The following is a 16,585-nucleotide window of genomic DNA, read 5'->3' as shown; positions in this document are numbered from 1 at the left end:
ATTTTCCACAAGCAAGCTATCAGTTCCTTTCTGACTTGCCATAGTCTCTTACTGTAAGTATTTTCTTCCCTTTTATTTTTATCATGGGGTATGCTGATTTCTATGCATGAAGCTATTGCATGCCCCAAAGATGGAAAAAATATACAAAAATTACAAAGATTCTTTCCTTTCTTCTCTTGTAAGTCTCAGCATATAGAATATTAATAAGCCTGAATTCTATTTGGTTTGCTAATTCCAGATTGTTGTGTTGTAAAAAACTAATTCTGAAGAGAGCTGCAATTTCGGTGAGATCAGTTCAGGTTTATTCTCACTTCCAATTAATTAAATTGCTATTCTTACAGAATCCACAGATGCAAGTGCAGTTCTTAGGAAATCTAAGGATCTTTTGTAGGTACTTTGGGTCCATGTCACCTGCATCAACTGGTAGCTGTCACATGGGACTTACGGGAAGAGCTGCACACTTTTAGGTGGGCAGCTGGAGGCCAGGCAGGATGTATACAGCCTCAAAAATAATAGTAAATAGCCACATAGGGGCACCGAATCATGTCCAGGAGTGGAACACTCTGCAGCTTCTTTTTTCTCTTGGACCCTTTTGAATCTCTACCTGAATTCAGTAGAAAGAGAGATGCAACTCTCCTTAAAAACAGAGGGTAAGTAGGGGATGTCACTGTGGCCAGCAAGAGTTTTCTCCTGTGATCATTCTTTTTCTTCCATCAAAGAAATCTGAAGTCCATGTAATATACAAGAATGTTTCCATGTTATTTGTGGCTACAAAGAACAGTGAGATTAGGAGGAAGTAGGGAGGTTTGGGATCCTTTAAACACAAAGCACTAACTTTAACTGGTTTCCTCTACCTGTAAGTCATACAAGGCTCTCTGGAGTTCTGGAGATCAATGTTCCCCCACAGCAAAAAAGCCAGCATCCGGTAGAAGAAGCAAAAAATATAACAAAGAAAAAATTGGGGATGTCTTTTACCTTATATTGGCTTATCTTCACTGGACATGTTTAGGACACTAGGAAAAGACATAAGGATAGAACAGGTCAAAAACAAGACAATAATGTAGAAAAAGACAGAGACACTTGCATGGACAAGACCAATCAGGCAATCTGTGCTATCCAGGAATGGAATATCCCCATAACAGATACAACTGCAATAAAAGACCACAATAGACTGATTCTTTCTTATTCAAAATGTAAGAAAGACTTGTAGTACATTATGGCATGTGGCACACAAGGCAGCAAAGTGAAAGACATTTGATATTTACTTAACTTCCAACAAGACAGTAGCATTTTGGCACAACTTAAGTGGCACAGAAAAACAGGTGTGAGGAATGAATTTCACATTACCTGCGTCTATTGCCAACATCACATGCTCTGCCACTGTAGCTAGAATCTCACATTTAGGGAACAGAAAAATGACATTGTGAAACATCCAAAAAAAAAAAGACTTATCCAATCTCTGGATCTAAGTTCTAAGTTGTTCAAGCTCTGCACCACTTTAAGGAAATGATTTCTAGGGAAATCCATTAAAGAAAATCTGATACGACTTGTCTTGCTGTAAAATGTGAGTGAGTTCCATATAATGTTCACGCAACTAGAAACAGTCATTATTTCTTTGGCATTTAACATTTTTTAAGAAATGCATATATTTTACTTAAAATGTACTAGTTAGAAGGCTAACCTTACATAAAAGAGATTTTATTTAGTTGTAGTCAGAAATTTCAACAAGAATTTTGAACTAATGCCACACGGATAAATTTAAAGTCAACTAATCATGGCCTCTAAGATGCAAATAGGTATTCTATTTGAACAGTGCTATCCTGGAAATAAGCATTTAGAGACAGACTAATATGACTAAATATGTTTAACATACAAGTAGGGTTTTGAATGATTTTTTTCCTCCCTTGATTGCACAGAAAAATCACTCCCAGAGGACAGAAAGAAAACATGAATGGACCCAAATACACTTGTTGAATGAAACTCTGACTATATGAAATCAACTTTCAAGGACTCAAAAAGGTTCATCTAGAAAGTCACCGCATCATGGCTCTAGTTTTGTTGTGGAATACCTATGGATTCAATGAACTTAAAGTGAAAGCCTGGATTTCTGTTGCAATAAAATATTAGCAATAAAAATCATCAAATTGTTCTACATAAACTTGATGAAGGTGCCCATGGCAACCTAACACATTTGAACCACAAGCCTGATGCACTTCTAAGTATGTTATGGTTACTTATCTTTGATAATCAAACTGCTGAAAATAATACAACACAATTAGCTAATTATTTCAGGGGCGCTGTTGTTCCTACTCTATCTTTACAGGCTACCTGACCACAGTATTTTCTAGATTTATGTTCATCATAACTCAATAGTCAAGTTGGCAGTTTATTCCTTGTTTCTATTTTCTGTGCCAGTATTAACCTTTACCATTAATCAGCAGTTTTCAAGTTACTTATTTCTTCATTTTGATACTGTAATTGATACAATACTTAAAGGGTTTTAAATGTATATATTTAACTGAGACACCTCTTACTGAATGTCACCTATAATAAAATGTCTTTTTCACTGAATACAATATTTCTCAGGAATGCTTACCCTGTGTGAAGGCAAAATAAGCATCAGCCTTTTCAGCTAAGGTTTCAAGAAATTAATTGCTTGAAAAAGGCAGAGAAATCTCTTTAATGTATTGATAGTGAACAAAGGGATTGGTATCATTTTCTATTTCTTCTAAATTGCTTTTATATTTTTATGCATACTCTCGTGCTGTATGAACACTACAGAAAAGTGCATTTATGAAGGCAGGCCACAACCACTTCACATTTTACAACTTTTTGTAATGGAAAGGTTGCATAAATATATAACACATTGCCATTTCCATGGCACTTCTCTTCTTACAGTCTTCTGACTTTTGCTCTTAGAATTAAATAATTCTCAGGTAATGTGAAGCCAATTATGCATATATTTAAAATCACATGTTGATAGTGCCATTTAATGGCATGAAGAATGTGCAGCAGCACTCAACAATTAGCGGTTTCAATAAAGTTGTTGGTGGCTTCAGCAACTTTCTGATGAGGATCAGGATCCTGTTCAAGCATTTCTTTTTGTAAAATGAGAGTCAGGCAACACAGAGACTATGTCTGGACAACAGCTTAGATCACTGTTTCTCAAGTTTTCAGTATAGCCTCTTTTTGGACCCCTCTATCTTTGTGAAACTCCTTTCCGTGCAAAGTTCTCCTTTGACTTACCCTCCTTACATTTCTAGGGTAAGAAGGGAGAAGCCTAATTTCTTTAGATGGAGAGAATGATAACTGCTGGTTGCTCTTACATTGTGGGTAGCAGTTTTGGGGCTCTTCAGCCACATACAGCTCTCAAGCTACTCAAGTGCAATTTGCTATGCTGGGGCTGCATCTGTGAGTAGAGTGAGGCTGTGCTAACATGGGGCTGACTGATTAGTAGGACTATCTAGCAGCAGGAGATTCAGCAGAGATTGCTGAAACCAGCTTTGCTGGGTCACAGAGAAGCAATGAGATGCCCTGGGAAACTGCTGTCATCTCATGCCCATGTACGTGCTGAGAAACCTACCCCTTGACACTTTGAAACATGTGGCCTCTTTGAAGCGTTGTCGAGTTAGGAAGCTGGGTAGCAGCTCCGGTAGTATTTATATTCTGTGACCTCCTTCAAGCCTTTTGGTGGTGCTCTAAGAGGGAGAAAGAGGATGAGTCATAATTCAGTTTGAGAAATACAGACAACATGACAGAACTACAGGTCTGATAAAGAGCAGTGGAAAAAAATGACAGCTATGGCAAAAGAAATACTGTGGAATTTTTGGAAATATTTGTGCAAAAAATTACATTATTGGCATAAGAAAAGTGAGAAAAATATAGCAGAAAAACATCTGAAAGCAAGACAAGGAATTCCCCCAGAACTTGATCTAGAAGAGAGCTATTGCAGTAACCTATAAACAAGGTGAGAATGGATAGGGAAAGGGTATAGCATGAAGCAAAAATCTCCTAGCATCTATGCTGACTCATGACATACTTGATTACACCTCCCAGGGGCACACAATGTCTTGGTGAAACAACAATGGTATTAAAGATCAGAAACTGTGAACACAAATCACAAGACGGAATACAGAAATCTCCACTGGTGAAGCACTTAAATGAGATGAAACTTCCTGTTACATCTTTAGAGTTTATAGGTATTGACTACGTCCTGAGAGCCCCAGGAGAGGGGGAGGCAGAAGGAGCTTATTAAGACAGTGACAAGCAGAGAGGATTTAAAAAATAAATATGTCACTACTAAATAGCTCAAATCAATAACGGAAATAGACTATGTATGTTTGCATAAGCCTGGGAAAAGAAATGAGTAGGAAGACACAGAAATCTGTTCCTCCAAGCTGATTATCTCTGCTTGATTAAGGACAATTAGGTGGTGCACCAATGGTGGAGCAGGGTTGTCAGTGACTGAAGACAGCGTAGGACAAGGTAGCAGAGACCATTGGGTCATCAGAGCTTTTCAATGGGAGCTGTCTGCTCCATAAAAATATTTTGTAAGAACCCCCAGACAGTTTCTTCTTTGTTATGCTCTGCAGCATTTCTTAAATGGTATAATCCCTCGTATACAATCAAGGTAGGAGCGTCATTCTTCTCAGTTTGGACAACAGAGTATTTGCACAGAAAAACAAATTTGTGCTTGTAGCATGAGAGTGGGCTATGAATGATCAGACATTGTTATAAATGCCAATAAACCAAATTGCCATTGTATAAGGGATTTTGTAAACATATAAAAGGACAGCTTGTGCCCCCCCCCTCGCCCAAACCTCACATTGTTGTGAGCCATGGTTGTGGCTAAGTCCACAGTTCCTCTTCACATGGGAAGATGACTTGTAAAAGCTGCCAAATCTGCCTTCATTTTGAAGTGGTTATTGCTTGAATACTTGCTTGAATCTCTGTAGAATATTTTAGTATGCTAATGCATGGTCACAAATGTTCGACTGTCACTAACGTTCTCAGTGAAGCTCTGATAAGCCAAGATGAATTTGCTTACTGCTAGGAATAATCTCTGAAAAATAAAAGATCATTACAATTGTTAATCTATTATCTTTATATATTGATAATTCATTTTAAAAATGGGCAAATAGAATAAAAATAAATGTACTGCAAATGTTTCTAGTTTTAAAGTGTTGACTCAACTGGTTAATTTTTATCAGTCAAAACTAGAAAGGGAAATGGATTGCAATAAAATTTAGCAGTTAGCTGAGGTTTTAGAGGATTCTTAGTTCTCTGAACTAACTGCCTTCTCTGTGACCTTTTATGGTGCTGACCTAAGTGAAATTTGATCAAGTAATTTCTCTGCGTACATTTCAGTAGAAGATCAAAACCAGCCTATGAGCAAAACTGAAGTGTCTGAAATCTGTGACTCATACTTTCCCTCTGTTCAACAGATAAATACCTCACACAAGAAAGTGAACAGAGGTAAGATCTGAATTGGCCTAAGCGCTCTGAGATGTTTAACTTAGCTAATGTAGTTAAGGGAGGGTGAAATATGCCTGTGCTCAAGACCGAGACAAAACTGCAATGATTTCTTCTGTTTTGAGTGATACAGAGAAGAATCTATGGTATTTTTTTAAAAAAGTTAATCCTGATTGGAAAAACTATTTAGAACTAGCCTAGTAACCAGCCCTCTGCTACCTCATCTTATCACTTCAACAGCAACCAGTTATGCAGTGGTGATTAATCCAGCTTTCAAGTGGAGATGGAGATTCCTTGATACCGACTGGACAACCACCAGTGACTTTCTTTTTTAAAACAACCCTTCATGAACCCACTACAAATGGTCTGCTGACCACTAAGGGTTTACAGGTCACATGTTGAAAACCACTGCTTTACAATATTTTTGCATCATACCTGTATTGCTGGTAACATATAGTTAAACAAAATTCACTAGTTTTGCTATTTATATTCCTAACTTCATCTGTGTAGCATAATTTCCCTGGGAATACCTATCTAAATTGTCATCTGCTGCCTATTGTTTTATAATGTAGTTTCTTTATGTAAAATAACTCCTGTATTATCTTATTTGTTCTCTTCTATCTTCTGACATGCTTACTTCAATTAATACAGAATAATATAATTATTACACTATTATAATCACATAGGAGATACCTGACAAATACTTCAAAATGGCTCAGATCTTTATTCTGCTAATTGCTGCAGTAAGTCTGTGCATATCATTGACTGCATTACATCTGAAATTCTTGAGTGAAACCAGCTGAATCATATTCTTCCTGTGTTATGCAGGTTTTTAATTCAAGATCTTTTGTTCTAAAACCAAGACTTTTATTCCAAAGTAATGTCAGATCAACAAATTCATGTTCAGGTTGCTGGGCTTTTTAAGGGGTCGAGTGTAGATTTTCTTTTCTTTTACATTAATAACTGGGCATAAAACTGTAAACATAAAATGAGCTTCTCAAGAAGGATGATGGTTCAGGGAATTAGCATATTTAGATTCACAATATAGAATATTTTCATTATGTCCTCCTAATAATGCAAACCATGTTTGCATTGGGATTACAATAAAATTAAATTTAATAGCATGTTATTAATGCTGATATGCTTTCAAGTTTAAAGAAAAATGCTCTTTTGGTCAGATAAGTGTAAATAATACCTCAGAATGACTCACTTGAGGAGACAGCTATTTCTTATAAATAGCTAAATGAAACAGAATTAGTTATAGAAAATAGTTAAATAAAAATAATCAATTTTGATATCTAGTTTCTTTATGTTTGCTAACCAGGCACTTTATATTTCTACGTTTACCTGTGGTAAGTAGGTATTCTATACTATAATCTATGGCTTAGGTGTATATAATATCTAGATATCTCTCTGGAGATTACAAAAGAAATTAAGTAAAATACGATGCATAAATAAACTTGTTGAAAGTCAGGTGAAGATTCTTGTCATGGAAAGAACTGAGTGTATGGAGAGGCTATTTTGGCTGGTTACCATATTAAGTTGAGCTTTATTATTATAGTTTTTTGACAATACTAATAACTGAAGACATCAATCTACAGATACGGTTATTCATAGCAAAAGACAGTGAAAACAAACTGCTTTGCTTACAATATTTACAACACCGAATCATGCCCTCAGCAGAGAGATACAAATGTCAATAGGCTGCTGAGCTCTTCAAAATCTGTAATAAGTTATCCACATAAGTTTAGCACAGACACACCTTTAGAAAGTCTTTGAAAACACAGATCAAACTCCAGTACAGAGTTTCTATAAACTCTGCAGTTAGGGCAGTTCTGGAAATCTGTTGCCTCTTAAATTGCAGTAACATTTCTATCAAAGGTAAGTCTGTCAAATGGGAGTGTACTTTTGGGTCATTGTTTGCAGAACCTCTAAGGTCATAATACACACTTTTAACCTACTTTAAGTTTTGAACATAGACTTCAGACTTCAAGGACTCAGGTGCAAGCCTCAGGTATTTCCCATTCATTTAAGCTCATCTTTGTGCCTTGTTCTATTACGATAATGAACTTTCATTGCTGGAAGCAACTGCATATTTTAAATCAGCATAAAAACATCCAAATGATAGCTGCATGAAGTCAATGTGGTATTTATTAGACAGAGGAAAAAAAACAGAAGCAGCAAAGCTTTTGTTCTTTCTTATACAAAGGTGTAGCTTGAAAAAAACTCCAGTATCATCATCCAGTATTATCATCAAGAAATTAAGTTATAAAAGTCAGGAACTGGCATAATATGTTCTTTGCCACTTAAATACTGTATATTATTTTAGCAAACATTTCTGCTAGCAATTGTTAACCTCAGGCAATAGAAATATCTGTTTGCATAGGAGTAAAGAGCAGCTAGGGAATCTGTTTATTCACTCTCATAAAAGCTTTTCTTCACTGATATGCAGAGTTACTATTTCAGAATGAGTTATAAAACAAACTTGTTTTAAGTGGTACTTTTGCTGGCTGAGTTTAATGTTATTTCTGAAAACCATATTAACAGCATAAAGTTATTAGTAGATATATAAATGATACACAAAATTAGTAGTACTATTCGTTTAAAGCTATGTTTAACTTCTTTAGTTTCCAGAGAAAAAAGGGATCTTTACAAGCTCTTTTCTTTGTCGATAAGTTTTTAAAATTCAGTATCTGACATATGGTGTAAGAATACTCATTTCAAAGGAAGAAACAACACAAGACAGAAACCACAGACTGGTTTATGTTTTTGTGACTCAGTTACAATCATCCTGACATTTCCTTCCATGTGGTACTAGTATTTTACAATGACTTCCTACAAGTCCTTTGTGATCTTGACCCTCTGTGTCCATCGCTCTTATGAAGATATGCCTTTTGATATTGGACTTGCAGACTGTTTTTCTGCTTCCAGAAAGGGCTCTCTTTTTTTATTGTCAAGCCCAGTGCGCTGTCTTTGTCACAGACCCCAGCTGGCTGGCTGGAAGCATCACCTCAGTGCAAAACAGGTAGGTGACTGGATTTATTCTGGCTCACCTCTCCTTAGTAGCGGCTGTTACCCTGAAGGCTGCATTACGTGGTGTTATAACTAGATGGGTGAACATGAAATTTTGATTGCTAAATCCTGGGCCTGTAGACGTATGTAACAGGACTCAGAGAAAGAATCAGGAAGAAAGAATAAAGATACAAAGGAAGAAATCAGCTGAGGACAAGAGGAGATAATGAACCAAATAAATGCATGGAGGTATAATACCATACCTGCAATGAAGCACCCAGAGCCCTCTGCCATGAAATGTTTTGGAAAAACATCTGAAAGACCACAAGATTTTAAGGGAAGAAATTGAAGAGAAATCAAAAAACAGAGTTAAGATGCTAAAACCAGACATGCCCAAACTGTGGAGAAATTGGATTCTAAGAGCTCTGAAATATGGGTAATATGGGTCTATATGTAGTAAGAAAACATTACAGAAAATGAAAGTGATAAATAAGGAAAAGGAACAAAGAAAAAGAATCCTCCCTGGATCTAAGAAAACTGGGAGAAGCCATGAGAAAAGAGGAAAATTCACTGACTATAACTAAAATTATAGTCTTTTTTTCTGCTTGTCTTCTTAATGAGAGTGTAAAAAATTGCTGCCTTTTTTGCTTGCTACGTATGATGCTTAGATATAAATCATCTATGGGCTCATGACTAGACTTCAGTGAAACTAATGACATGAAAATCTGCAGACCTGGGATGAGAAAACATTTATAAAAAAAAGATCAGCCTGGTGAAAGGAATATTAAAATTATTTCTATTACTATATTATAACATTTATATCTGTTCATGCTATTATGCTTTAGGAATATGTATGGTTATTACTAGGTAGAAGAATCATGAATCATTCGGCTTCCAAAGGATATCCCTGAACAACAGTCTCAAATGCAGATGTTTCAGAATTCCTAAATTGCTTGTTGGAGTTAGAGGGCCTTATTCAAGGTCTTTCATGGATAAGTTGTTATGAGGCATCCTGAAATGGCATTTAAAATTGTGATTGAGAGGCCAATTTGAGTTATTCCAGTTTAAATCCAGGGTAGTCCAACAGACTGCAGTTAACTGTCACCTGAATCAAAAGGCAGGTGAAGGGAAATGTTTTTTTGAATAGATGTGTCACTTTGCTGGCTATCTATCTCATTTAGTTACTGTAAAAGCTAGCACTGTTTTACCAGAATAATCATTATCATAAGCTACACTTTCTGCATTCAGTGTGAGTGTAGGAAAAAAAAACCCTTGGTTGTCACCAAGTATGGTGAAGATTCAAGTTCAGGCTATTCACACTCATAGTCATCAGTTCCCTTGGTGAAAAGAAAAATGGAGAAAATGGCGTTTTTCAGTTACCAAATAGATATTCTTTCATGTTATCACAAATCTTTCATATTTCAAAAAAATATATAATTATTTTGCAAAAGCATGGATGGTTTTCCATTCTTCTAAAAAGATGGCTTAAGAGGAAAGCTGCATCTTCTATTGCCAACCATAAATGCTTAAAAGTTGAGAAAAATGAGAAGACAAAAATTTTTTTTTCATTGAATTGTGCTAAGTAAGCTAAGTACATTCTACATAAAACTACTATCAAAACACAATAGGAAAAAATATAAAAATATTTTTCCATTCTTATTTTGAAGTCAGCAAGTGCCACAGTACCACTAGTGTGAGGAAGGGAGCCCCTAGAACAACCAGTGATCATTCTTACTTCCTCATTCCTTTGTTGCTGTTATCCCTGTAATGCTGCCATAGAAGCTGATGGAAATTTTGCTACAGGTTTTAAATAGAATGAATAAATATCTTCATGTTATAATTAAGAAATTTATGTTGAAATTTTGTACAAGCTTACCTTCTAAAATACAGCACATTCTATTTATCTTGTTCTGGAGGTGATCCTTCATATCTCACTTTTAATCACAAAATTAAAAATCAATCAATCATTTTTGGTTAAAGAGAGGATTTCTTTCAAAAGATCTCTCACAGAAATGTATTTTTTCCCATAGTGCAAAGACTGTGACATAGTCATAGTAAGAATAAGAACATTAAAACTGTATTGACTCCTCTGAATTTAGCTTTGCTACTTCATTTATATTGGAGAAATCTCAATGAAAAGGATAAGTCTGCTCAATATTTATGTAATTTTGAAAAGAACTTTGAATAAATAAAAATTGATTATGGTATACAAAGTACCGCAGGTATTTTATGCATTTCCTATAGACTGGAAACAGGTTTGTACTGAACAGGAATTCCCAACGTGTTTAAATACCATTACTATGGGGGTTATTCCATCTTATACTTAATCCTTAACAAGATCTCAATTCTTATCAGCAAAACCAAGTAAGGAGACCATTGTAGCAGTTTATCAAGGAGATTTCTGCCATCTAGTGGAAAATATACGAGTAACATAAATGCATACCTGAATATCTAAAAACCTTTGTTCCAAGACTAAGTATGTAACTGCTGTATCTAAACTGTAACAAAAATGTTATCGCTTCCATAGTTCGGGGGTTTTTTTAGTAACAAATCTCTCTACTTCTTGATATATTGCAAAATATTTCTTCTAACTTATCTTTAGTCATATTGGCTACTCCTCATTTATCCTCATTCATATCCTTGTTTATCCAATCATTATTAGCTATTACACTACTTCTGGAAGATATTAAAACCTGTCACTTGATAGACTTCCTCCGCGACCGCACGTCTTAACTTTATGCAAACCTCCTGCTTGCAGCATGCAATTCTACACCATATGAAGGCCTGGTCCTGAATGTTAGGAAAAAAAAAATCCCTAAGTGTACCTACTAGTCTAAAACCTCTACCTATGTGTGTGTGTGTGTGTATATATATATGTGTGTATATATATATTTTTTTTTCATACCCTTAGAACCTTGCAGGTGCAACAACAGGAATATGTCATGGTAATTGTTCCAGTTATACTTCGTTTAGTATATTGTCCAAAAAAAAAAAAAAGAATGTTATCAGAACAACATAAATGTGAATCAAGTCATAATTCCAAAAACACGGGGCAGAAGGCCGTCATTTGGAACATCCACTACGACGCATTGGTTAGGAACAGCTAAACGTAAAAATCCTAAAAATGTAAAAAACAACTTTGATGGGTTCTGCACGAGTGATTCTTCATACCCACAGCAGGTATTTTCAGTGCTTATATTCGGGTATGTAAATTCATGCCTAAACTTGGCATCTCCAGTGCTACGGAGTCAAAAGTAGAGGCAGGGCAGGCTGCTCCGGTGGTCTGACAGGCGCACAGCCCGAAGTGCCTCGGGTGTTAAACCAGGCTTGCCGGGCAGGTAGTCTAAACCGCCCCCCCCGAAGAGGAGAAAGGTCACAGGCGGCCGATTTGGGCCGCTCCGACCCCCGGCCTCGGCCGTGCAAAGAAGCAGAAACCCGGCAGCAGCTCTGGGATGACACTGGGGGCCGCCCCGGACCCTGAGGCGAAGGGCGGACATGGCGGCCGGCGGGGCGCGCTCTCCGCACTACACTTCCCAGAAGCCCCGTGCGGGCCGAGGAAGAGCCCGCGCTCGTTTTCCGGCGGTGCCGCTGCCGCGCGGGGGCTGCTGGGAGTTGTAGTAGGGGGGCGGAAGGACCATGGCGTCCAAGATCCGTGTGGCGCTGCGGCCCGTGAAGAGTATCCTGGTCCGCTTCTGCCCCTTCGAGCCCAACGCGGAGAGCACGAGGTGAGGGGCTGCTGTCGCCCGGCCCGGCCCGGCCCGGCCCCTCCGCCGGCCCCGCGGCGCCTCCCTCGCCGCGGAGGCAGGCGGCCGGGGGGCGCCGCCATCTCCCTGCGGCTCCCTCCGCAGCTCCAGCTTAAAGAGCGCTCCTCAAGTGTGGGATCCTCATAGGGTTTCGTTGTATACTTTTATTTATTTATTTATCTGGGGACTGAGATTTTGCTGACTAGCACCCGTTAATAGTTTGGCTTTAAATTAAAGCCTAAAGTGACCTCAGCGCGGCCTGCACCCCAGGACCCTCGCGGAGCCCTGCCTTGGTGACTGCTGCACCACGATGTCTGCAGGGTTTTTGCGCGGTTGCACCTAGAAATAAGCAATTCCCTAAATAAAAGCAGTTCCCTAAATAGAAAGGACGGAGTAGAGGCCAGAGCCACTCCAGCTGTTGCCCTGACTGCATTGGTAATACAAGTAAAATGCAGCAGTTAAAATTACTGCCACTGCAAAGCTGTGCGGTTTGCTGTCACCATAGCAAGCGAAAGAAAGAACACATAGCAGGAGCGAATCTGTGAGGAAAGGGCATGGTTTTTCTTCGTTCTTTGTCCAAGACCTTCCCTTTCACAAGCTTGTATGCTTGCCGTACGCTTTACGTGACTCACACGATCTTGGTCTTTAAGGGCTTGCATTCAGCATGGCTTCATAGTTTGGTTTAGTCTAGGCAGAACCTTAGTGATTTACAGTGATTGAAAAGACACTGTATTTGTCTTAAGGGCTATGTTTATGCTAAGTATTGTCAGGATACGCACAGCATTAATTTTTAGCAGATTTGTAGAGGATCTCCATGTCTTGAGTGTAGACTCCTGCATGTAAGTGTGTTTAACTTTCCTAGTCTGCTCGCAGAGATGCTACTCTCAGTTGCTGAGAATGTAGGTGTGCGACCAAAGTTACTGGCCCAAGTGGGAAAGAAAGGAGGGAACAGCTGCTGCTGTGTCTTGTTAATCAACTGCTTGAGAGATCTAGCTAATTGTGCTTCTGGAGTGATGCAACTTTTGCCATTTCTGCATGGAAGGAATATGATATGTCATTTTCAGTAGATTTGCACACACATTTATTATTAAAAGAGTCTTATTAGCACAACTTAACCTAGAATGTCTTTAAGTCAACTGAATGTCAAGCAGATTTCATACATGTGAGAAACCTACTGGAAACAGATGTTGTTAAATAACTAAATGTGGTCTGAACCCAAAAAATAAAACAGTGGTAAGTAAATGGTATATAAAGAAAAATGAGAATTGGTTTGCTGATTCTACTTTTTTCATATTAATAACCCAGCTGAGAGAAATGCAGAAAGTACATGTACTGAATTTTTGAAAAATTCATTGGTATACTTTTTACGTATCAGCACATAACACATCCATTTGAATTTTTAAGTGTAATTCTCTCATAAGAAGTAGATGCCTGAAATTATTAAATGAAAATCTTATTTTGTTTATACTTTGATCAGCAGGCAATGTCAACCTGTTATAATTAATTATATAAATATCTATAATATACTTAATACATTTTCAATTGTATTTTCAGAATATTTCTTCAACGGATATACCATAAAAAAATCTATGACACTAACAGGAACTGTGAAGTGACTGCTGATGTGAGACATGATGGGTCTGAACCACTTATAGATGTTATGTTTGGTAAGAAGTTCATTTTTAATGATTACAGAAAGTCCTACCAGATTTGAGTTGTTATGGTACTATTATCTTCTCTATTTTTTTATTGTGATTGCTTTTTTGTGTGTTCCAGTCCACAGCTGTATGCTGTGCAGTTAAGAAGAAAAAAGGAAGAGGGAATTATTAATGTATAGAGAAATGTGTGTGTATATATATAAATATATATATATCTTCATACTACAGTTAGAACTGGTATATCTTAGATCAAAAGCTGACTTAATTTTAGGCTGGAGTTCACATTTGAAGTGACATACTTCTGTGCCCTTGCAACTCAGGTAGAATTCCAGAGAATGTATCTCTGTTTGGATGTAAAAGTACGTTCATGTTCTGGTCCATGTTATTATCTGTGGCAGAGGCGTGTTAGTCTCGAGAATACAAAGTTGAATGCTTTAGATGCTTATGCATCTGAGTAACTTGCTATTTATTTACTGAGTATGGAGGAACAGCTTATAGTAAAGATAAGACTTTTCATATGTAGAAGGACTTACAGAGTGAGGTCAACTGATCTATGACAAATTTCTTGTCTTCTCTGAAAGTGTAATAAGTATATATTGGACCATATGATATTTAAAGGTCCCTTCCAACCTCACCATTCTGTGATTCTGTGAATAGGTAGGGAGCTGATGGTGAAAATTTTGTCAGTTTTGGAAGCAGCCCAGAGTCTAGGCTGTGAACAGATGGCTCTAATCTGCTTTTGTCCTCTTCCCTGGCTGCATCTCCTTTCCTACTGTGCCTTAATGGCCCATTATGGCATGTAGCCTATTAAAGTTTTTATTATTATTGATCCTTTTCTTGAACTTTCTTATATTTAGTGAATCAGTAGGAATGTCAAGAATGTTGAATGTACTTGGCTTTGTCTTTACAGTGTTGACTATACCTCCTTTACCCTTTCCCATGCCTCTCCTTTTCCCAACCTTGTCTCTTAACTGTGATGTATTAAGACCTAAGAAGTAAAGCTTGATGTTTTTCACAGTGTAAAAACAAAACGATTTATTTCACTGATGCCAAGAGCTATGGCTCTGAACTCTTCACTTTCTAAGAGTTGATTATTTTCCAAATGAAGAGTTTACAGCCCTTGTAGCTGGCAGACATTGGGCTGGAACTTGGATGCTATGCATTATATTGCATTTTATGGGTGAATTATATTTACAAATGTTTCAAAAATAAAATATTTAACTCAAGCACTATACTTAACTTCTAATGCTCCTTCACTGTTTTAAAGTAGTTTTTTTCAGAATTTTAAAAATCCTTTTGCTCTCTACTTTTTAAATTACAACTACCAGATTGCATCAACTAATTCATTGTTTTGGCTAAAGAAATAAGTTAAACAGACTGTTTACAATGTGCTGCTAAAATGCTGAGCCATATGTGGAAATTATGCCTCCTAGTCCCTTCTATGCCTTCTGTTAGATGATTTGAGAGCATAGGGTGAGCCATTCTGATCAAATATATGTTTCTGCTGTAGGTATATCTAGAGAAACATGTTTGATTTTTAATGGTACAATACAGAAATAAAAGTTTTATATGGATTGTGTGCAATTTAATGTGTTATTTGTTCTTACAGTGATGTTGTGTAACCAGATTCCTTGGTGAATGGAATACTTTTTAATCAGACAGGATGAACAGGATGTTCAGATTAATATGTGTGAGATAGAACTGCACACTAAAGCAACTGTGACTTAGACTTTGTGAGTTCTTAAAACTTGTTCCCTTTACAGCTGACGGAGAGCGACTGATAATGAAAGGAGCCAACCTGACAACAGTTGAAATGTTAACAGCATTGAGCTCCAGATGTAATGCAAAAGAGCTTAAAGCAGAACAGAAAAGCAAGAAGAAGAGTCCATGAAGAACCAAACAAATGTGTTCACATTTACATGTGTCAAAAGCAGCAGGCTGTATAGAAGGCTTTTCTCATATGTGACAAAAACTGAAAGAGAAAGATGGCCAAGTGCTGACCAGTTTAACATGCAGCAGAATGAATCATTTAAATGTTCTTGCCTCTTCTCCTCAAGGAAAATGCAGTGGAGCCACATAACTTTTAACAAGTAGCAGGTCAAAATGGCTTATGCCACAAGTGCATCTTTCTAACCACCTGCTTCTTGGTCATCTGCATATTGGACTAAAATCACATGTATTTGCATATGAATATGAATAGTGGACATTAGTTATTAATAAATGTTAAAAATCAAGATAGATCTCTTTCGACATTATTTCTAATACATGCTCTGTACAGTGGAATGCAATATGCTGTTAGAGTGGTAATAATTTGAAAATAATTAAATGAAGATACCTGAGGAAAATTTTTGAAATATTCAACATTGACTTCAGTTGTGAGGCAGCAAACTGCAAATACAGCTTAAATTTTATAATAATCCTGCTTGTCTGCTGCTAAATATCTACCTTTTCTTCCTCTGTTTGCAAGGAAGTGTGAGATTTGATAAATGTGAATTTAGCTCAGCAATTAAAGTGACAAGGTAATGGGACTGTGAACACATATAAAAGCTACTCATTCTGTAAAAAAAGTAGCAAAATTTATCTCGAAAGGTAAGTTAGTGTTTTTGACAGTTGGAGGAAATGACGGTCTTTGAAGTTCAGTTTTGTAATATTTTTGTCACTTAGTTTTGAGGAATTTCATTAAATATTCTGTAAAGATCA

At 37.1% G+C, this 16,585-nt stretch overlaps 1 protein-coding gene across 1 annotated transcript; it reads left to right on the top strand.

Moving 5' to 3' along the window:
* The first annotated feature begins 12,096 nt into the window (after positions 1-12,096).
* Positions 12,097-16,119, top strand: MRPL53 (mitochondrial ribosomal protein L53). The gene is made up of 3 exons (XM_062568168.1): positions 12,097-12,209; positions 13,782-13,894; positions 15,649-16,119. The coding sequence occupies exons 1-3, from the start codon at positions 12,121-12,123 to the stop codon at positions 15,774-15,776; spliced, it is 330 nt and encodes a 109-aa protein (XP_062424152.1). The 5' UTR covers positions 12,097-12,120; the 3' UTR covers positions 15,777-16,119.
* Positions 16,120-16,585: the final 466 nt, after the last annotated feature.

This window comes from Rhea pennata, chromosome 2 (genome assembly GCF_028389875.1).
Source record: "Rhea pennata isolate bPtePen1 chromosome 2, bPtePen1.pri, whole genome shotgun sequence".
NCBI lineage: Eukaryota > Metazoa > Chordata > Aves > Rheiformes > Rheidae > Rhea > Rhea pennata.
The sequence above is the reverse complement of the archived record's forward strand: the minus strand, read 5'-3'. Positions and strand labels throughout refer to the sequence as shown.

Excerpts from the sequence above, each read along its gene's own strand:
- MRPL53 (XM_062568168.1), top strand. The coding sequence starts at position 12,121 with ATGGCGTCCAAGATCCGTGTGGCGCTGCGGCCCGTGAAGAGTATCCTG. Across the intron at positions 12,210-13,781 it reads CCCAACGCGGAGAGCACGAG|AATATTTCTTCAACGGATAT; the intron begins GTGAGGGGCTGC and ends TTGTATTTTCAG. Across the intron at positions 13,895-15,648 it reads ACTTATAGATGTTATGTTTG|CTGACGGAGAGCGACTGATA; the intron begins GTAAGAAGTTCA and ends TTCCCTTTACAG.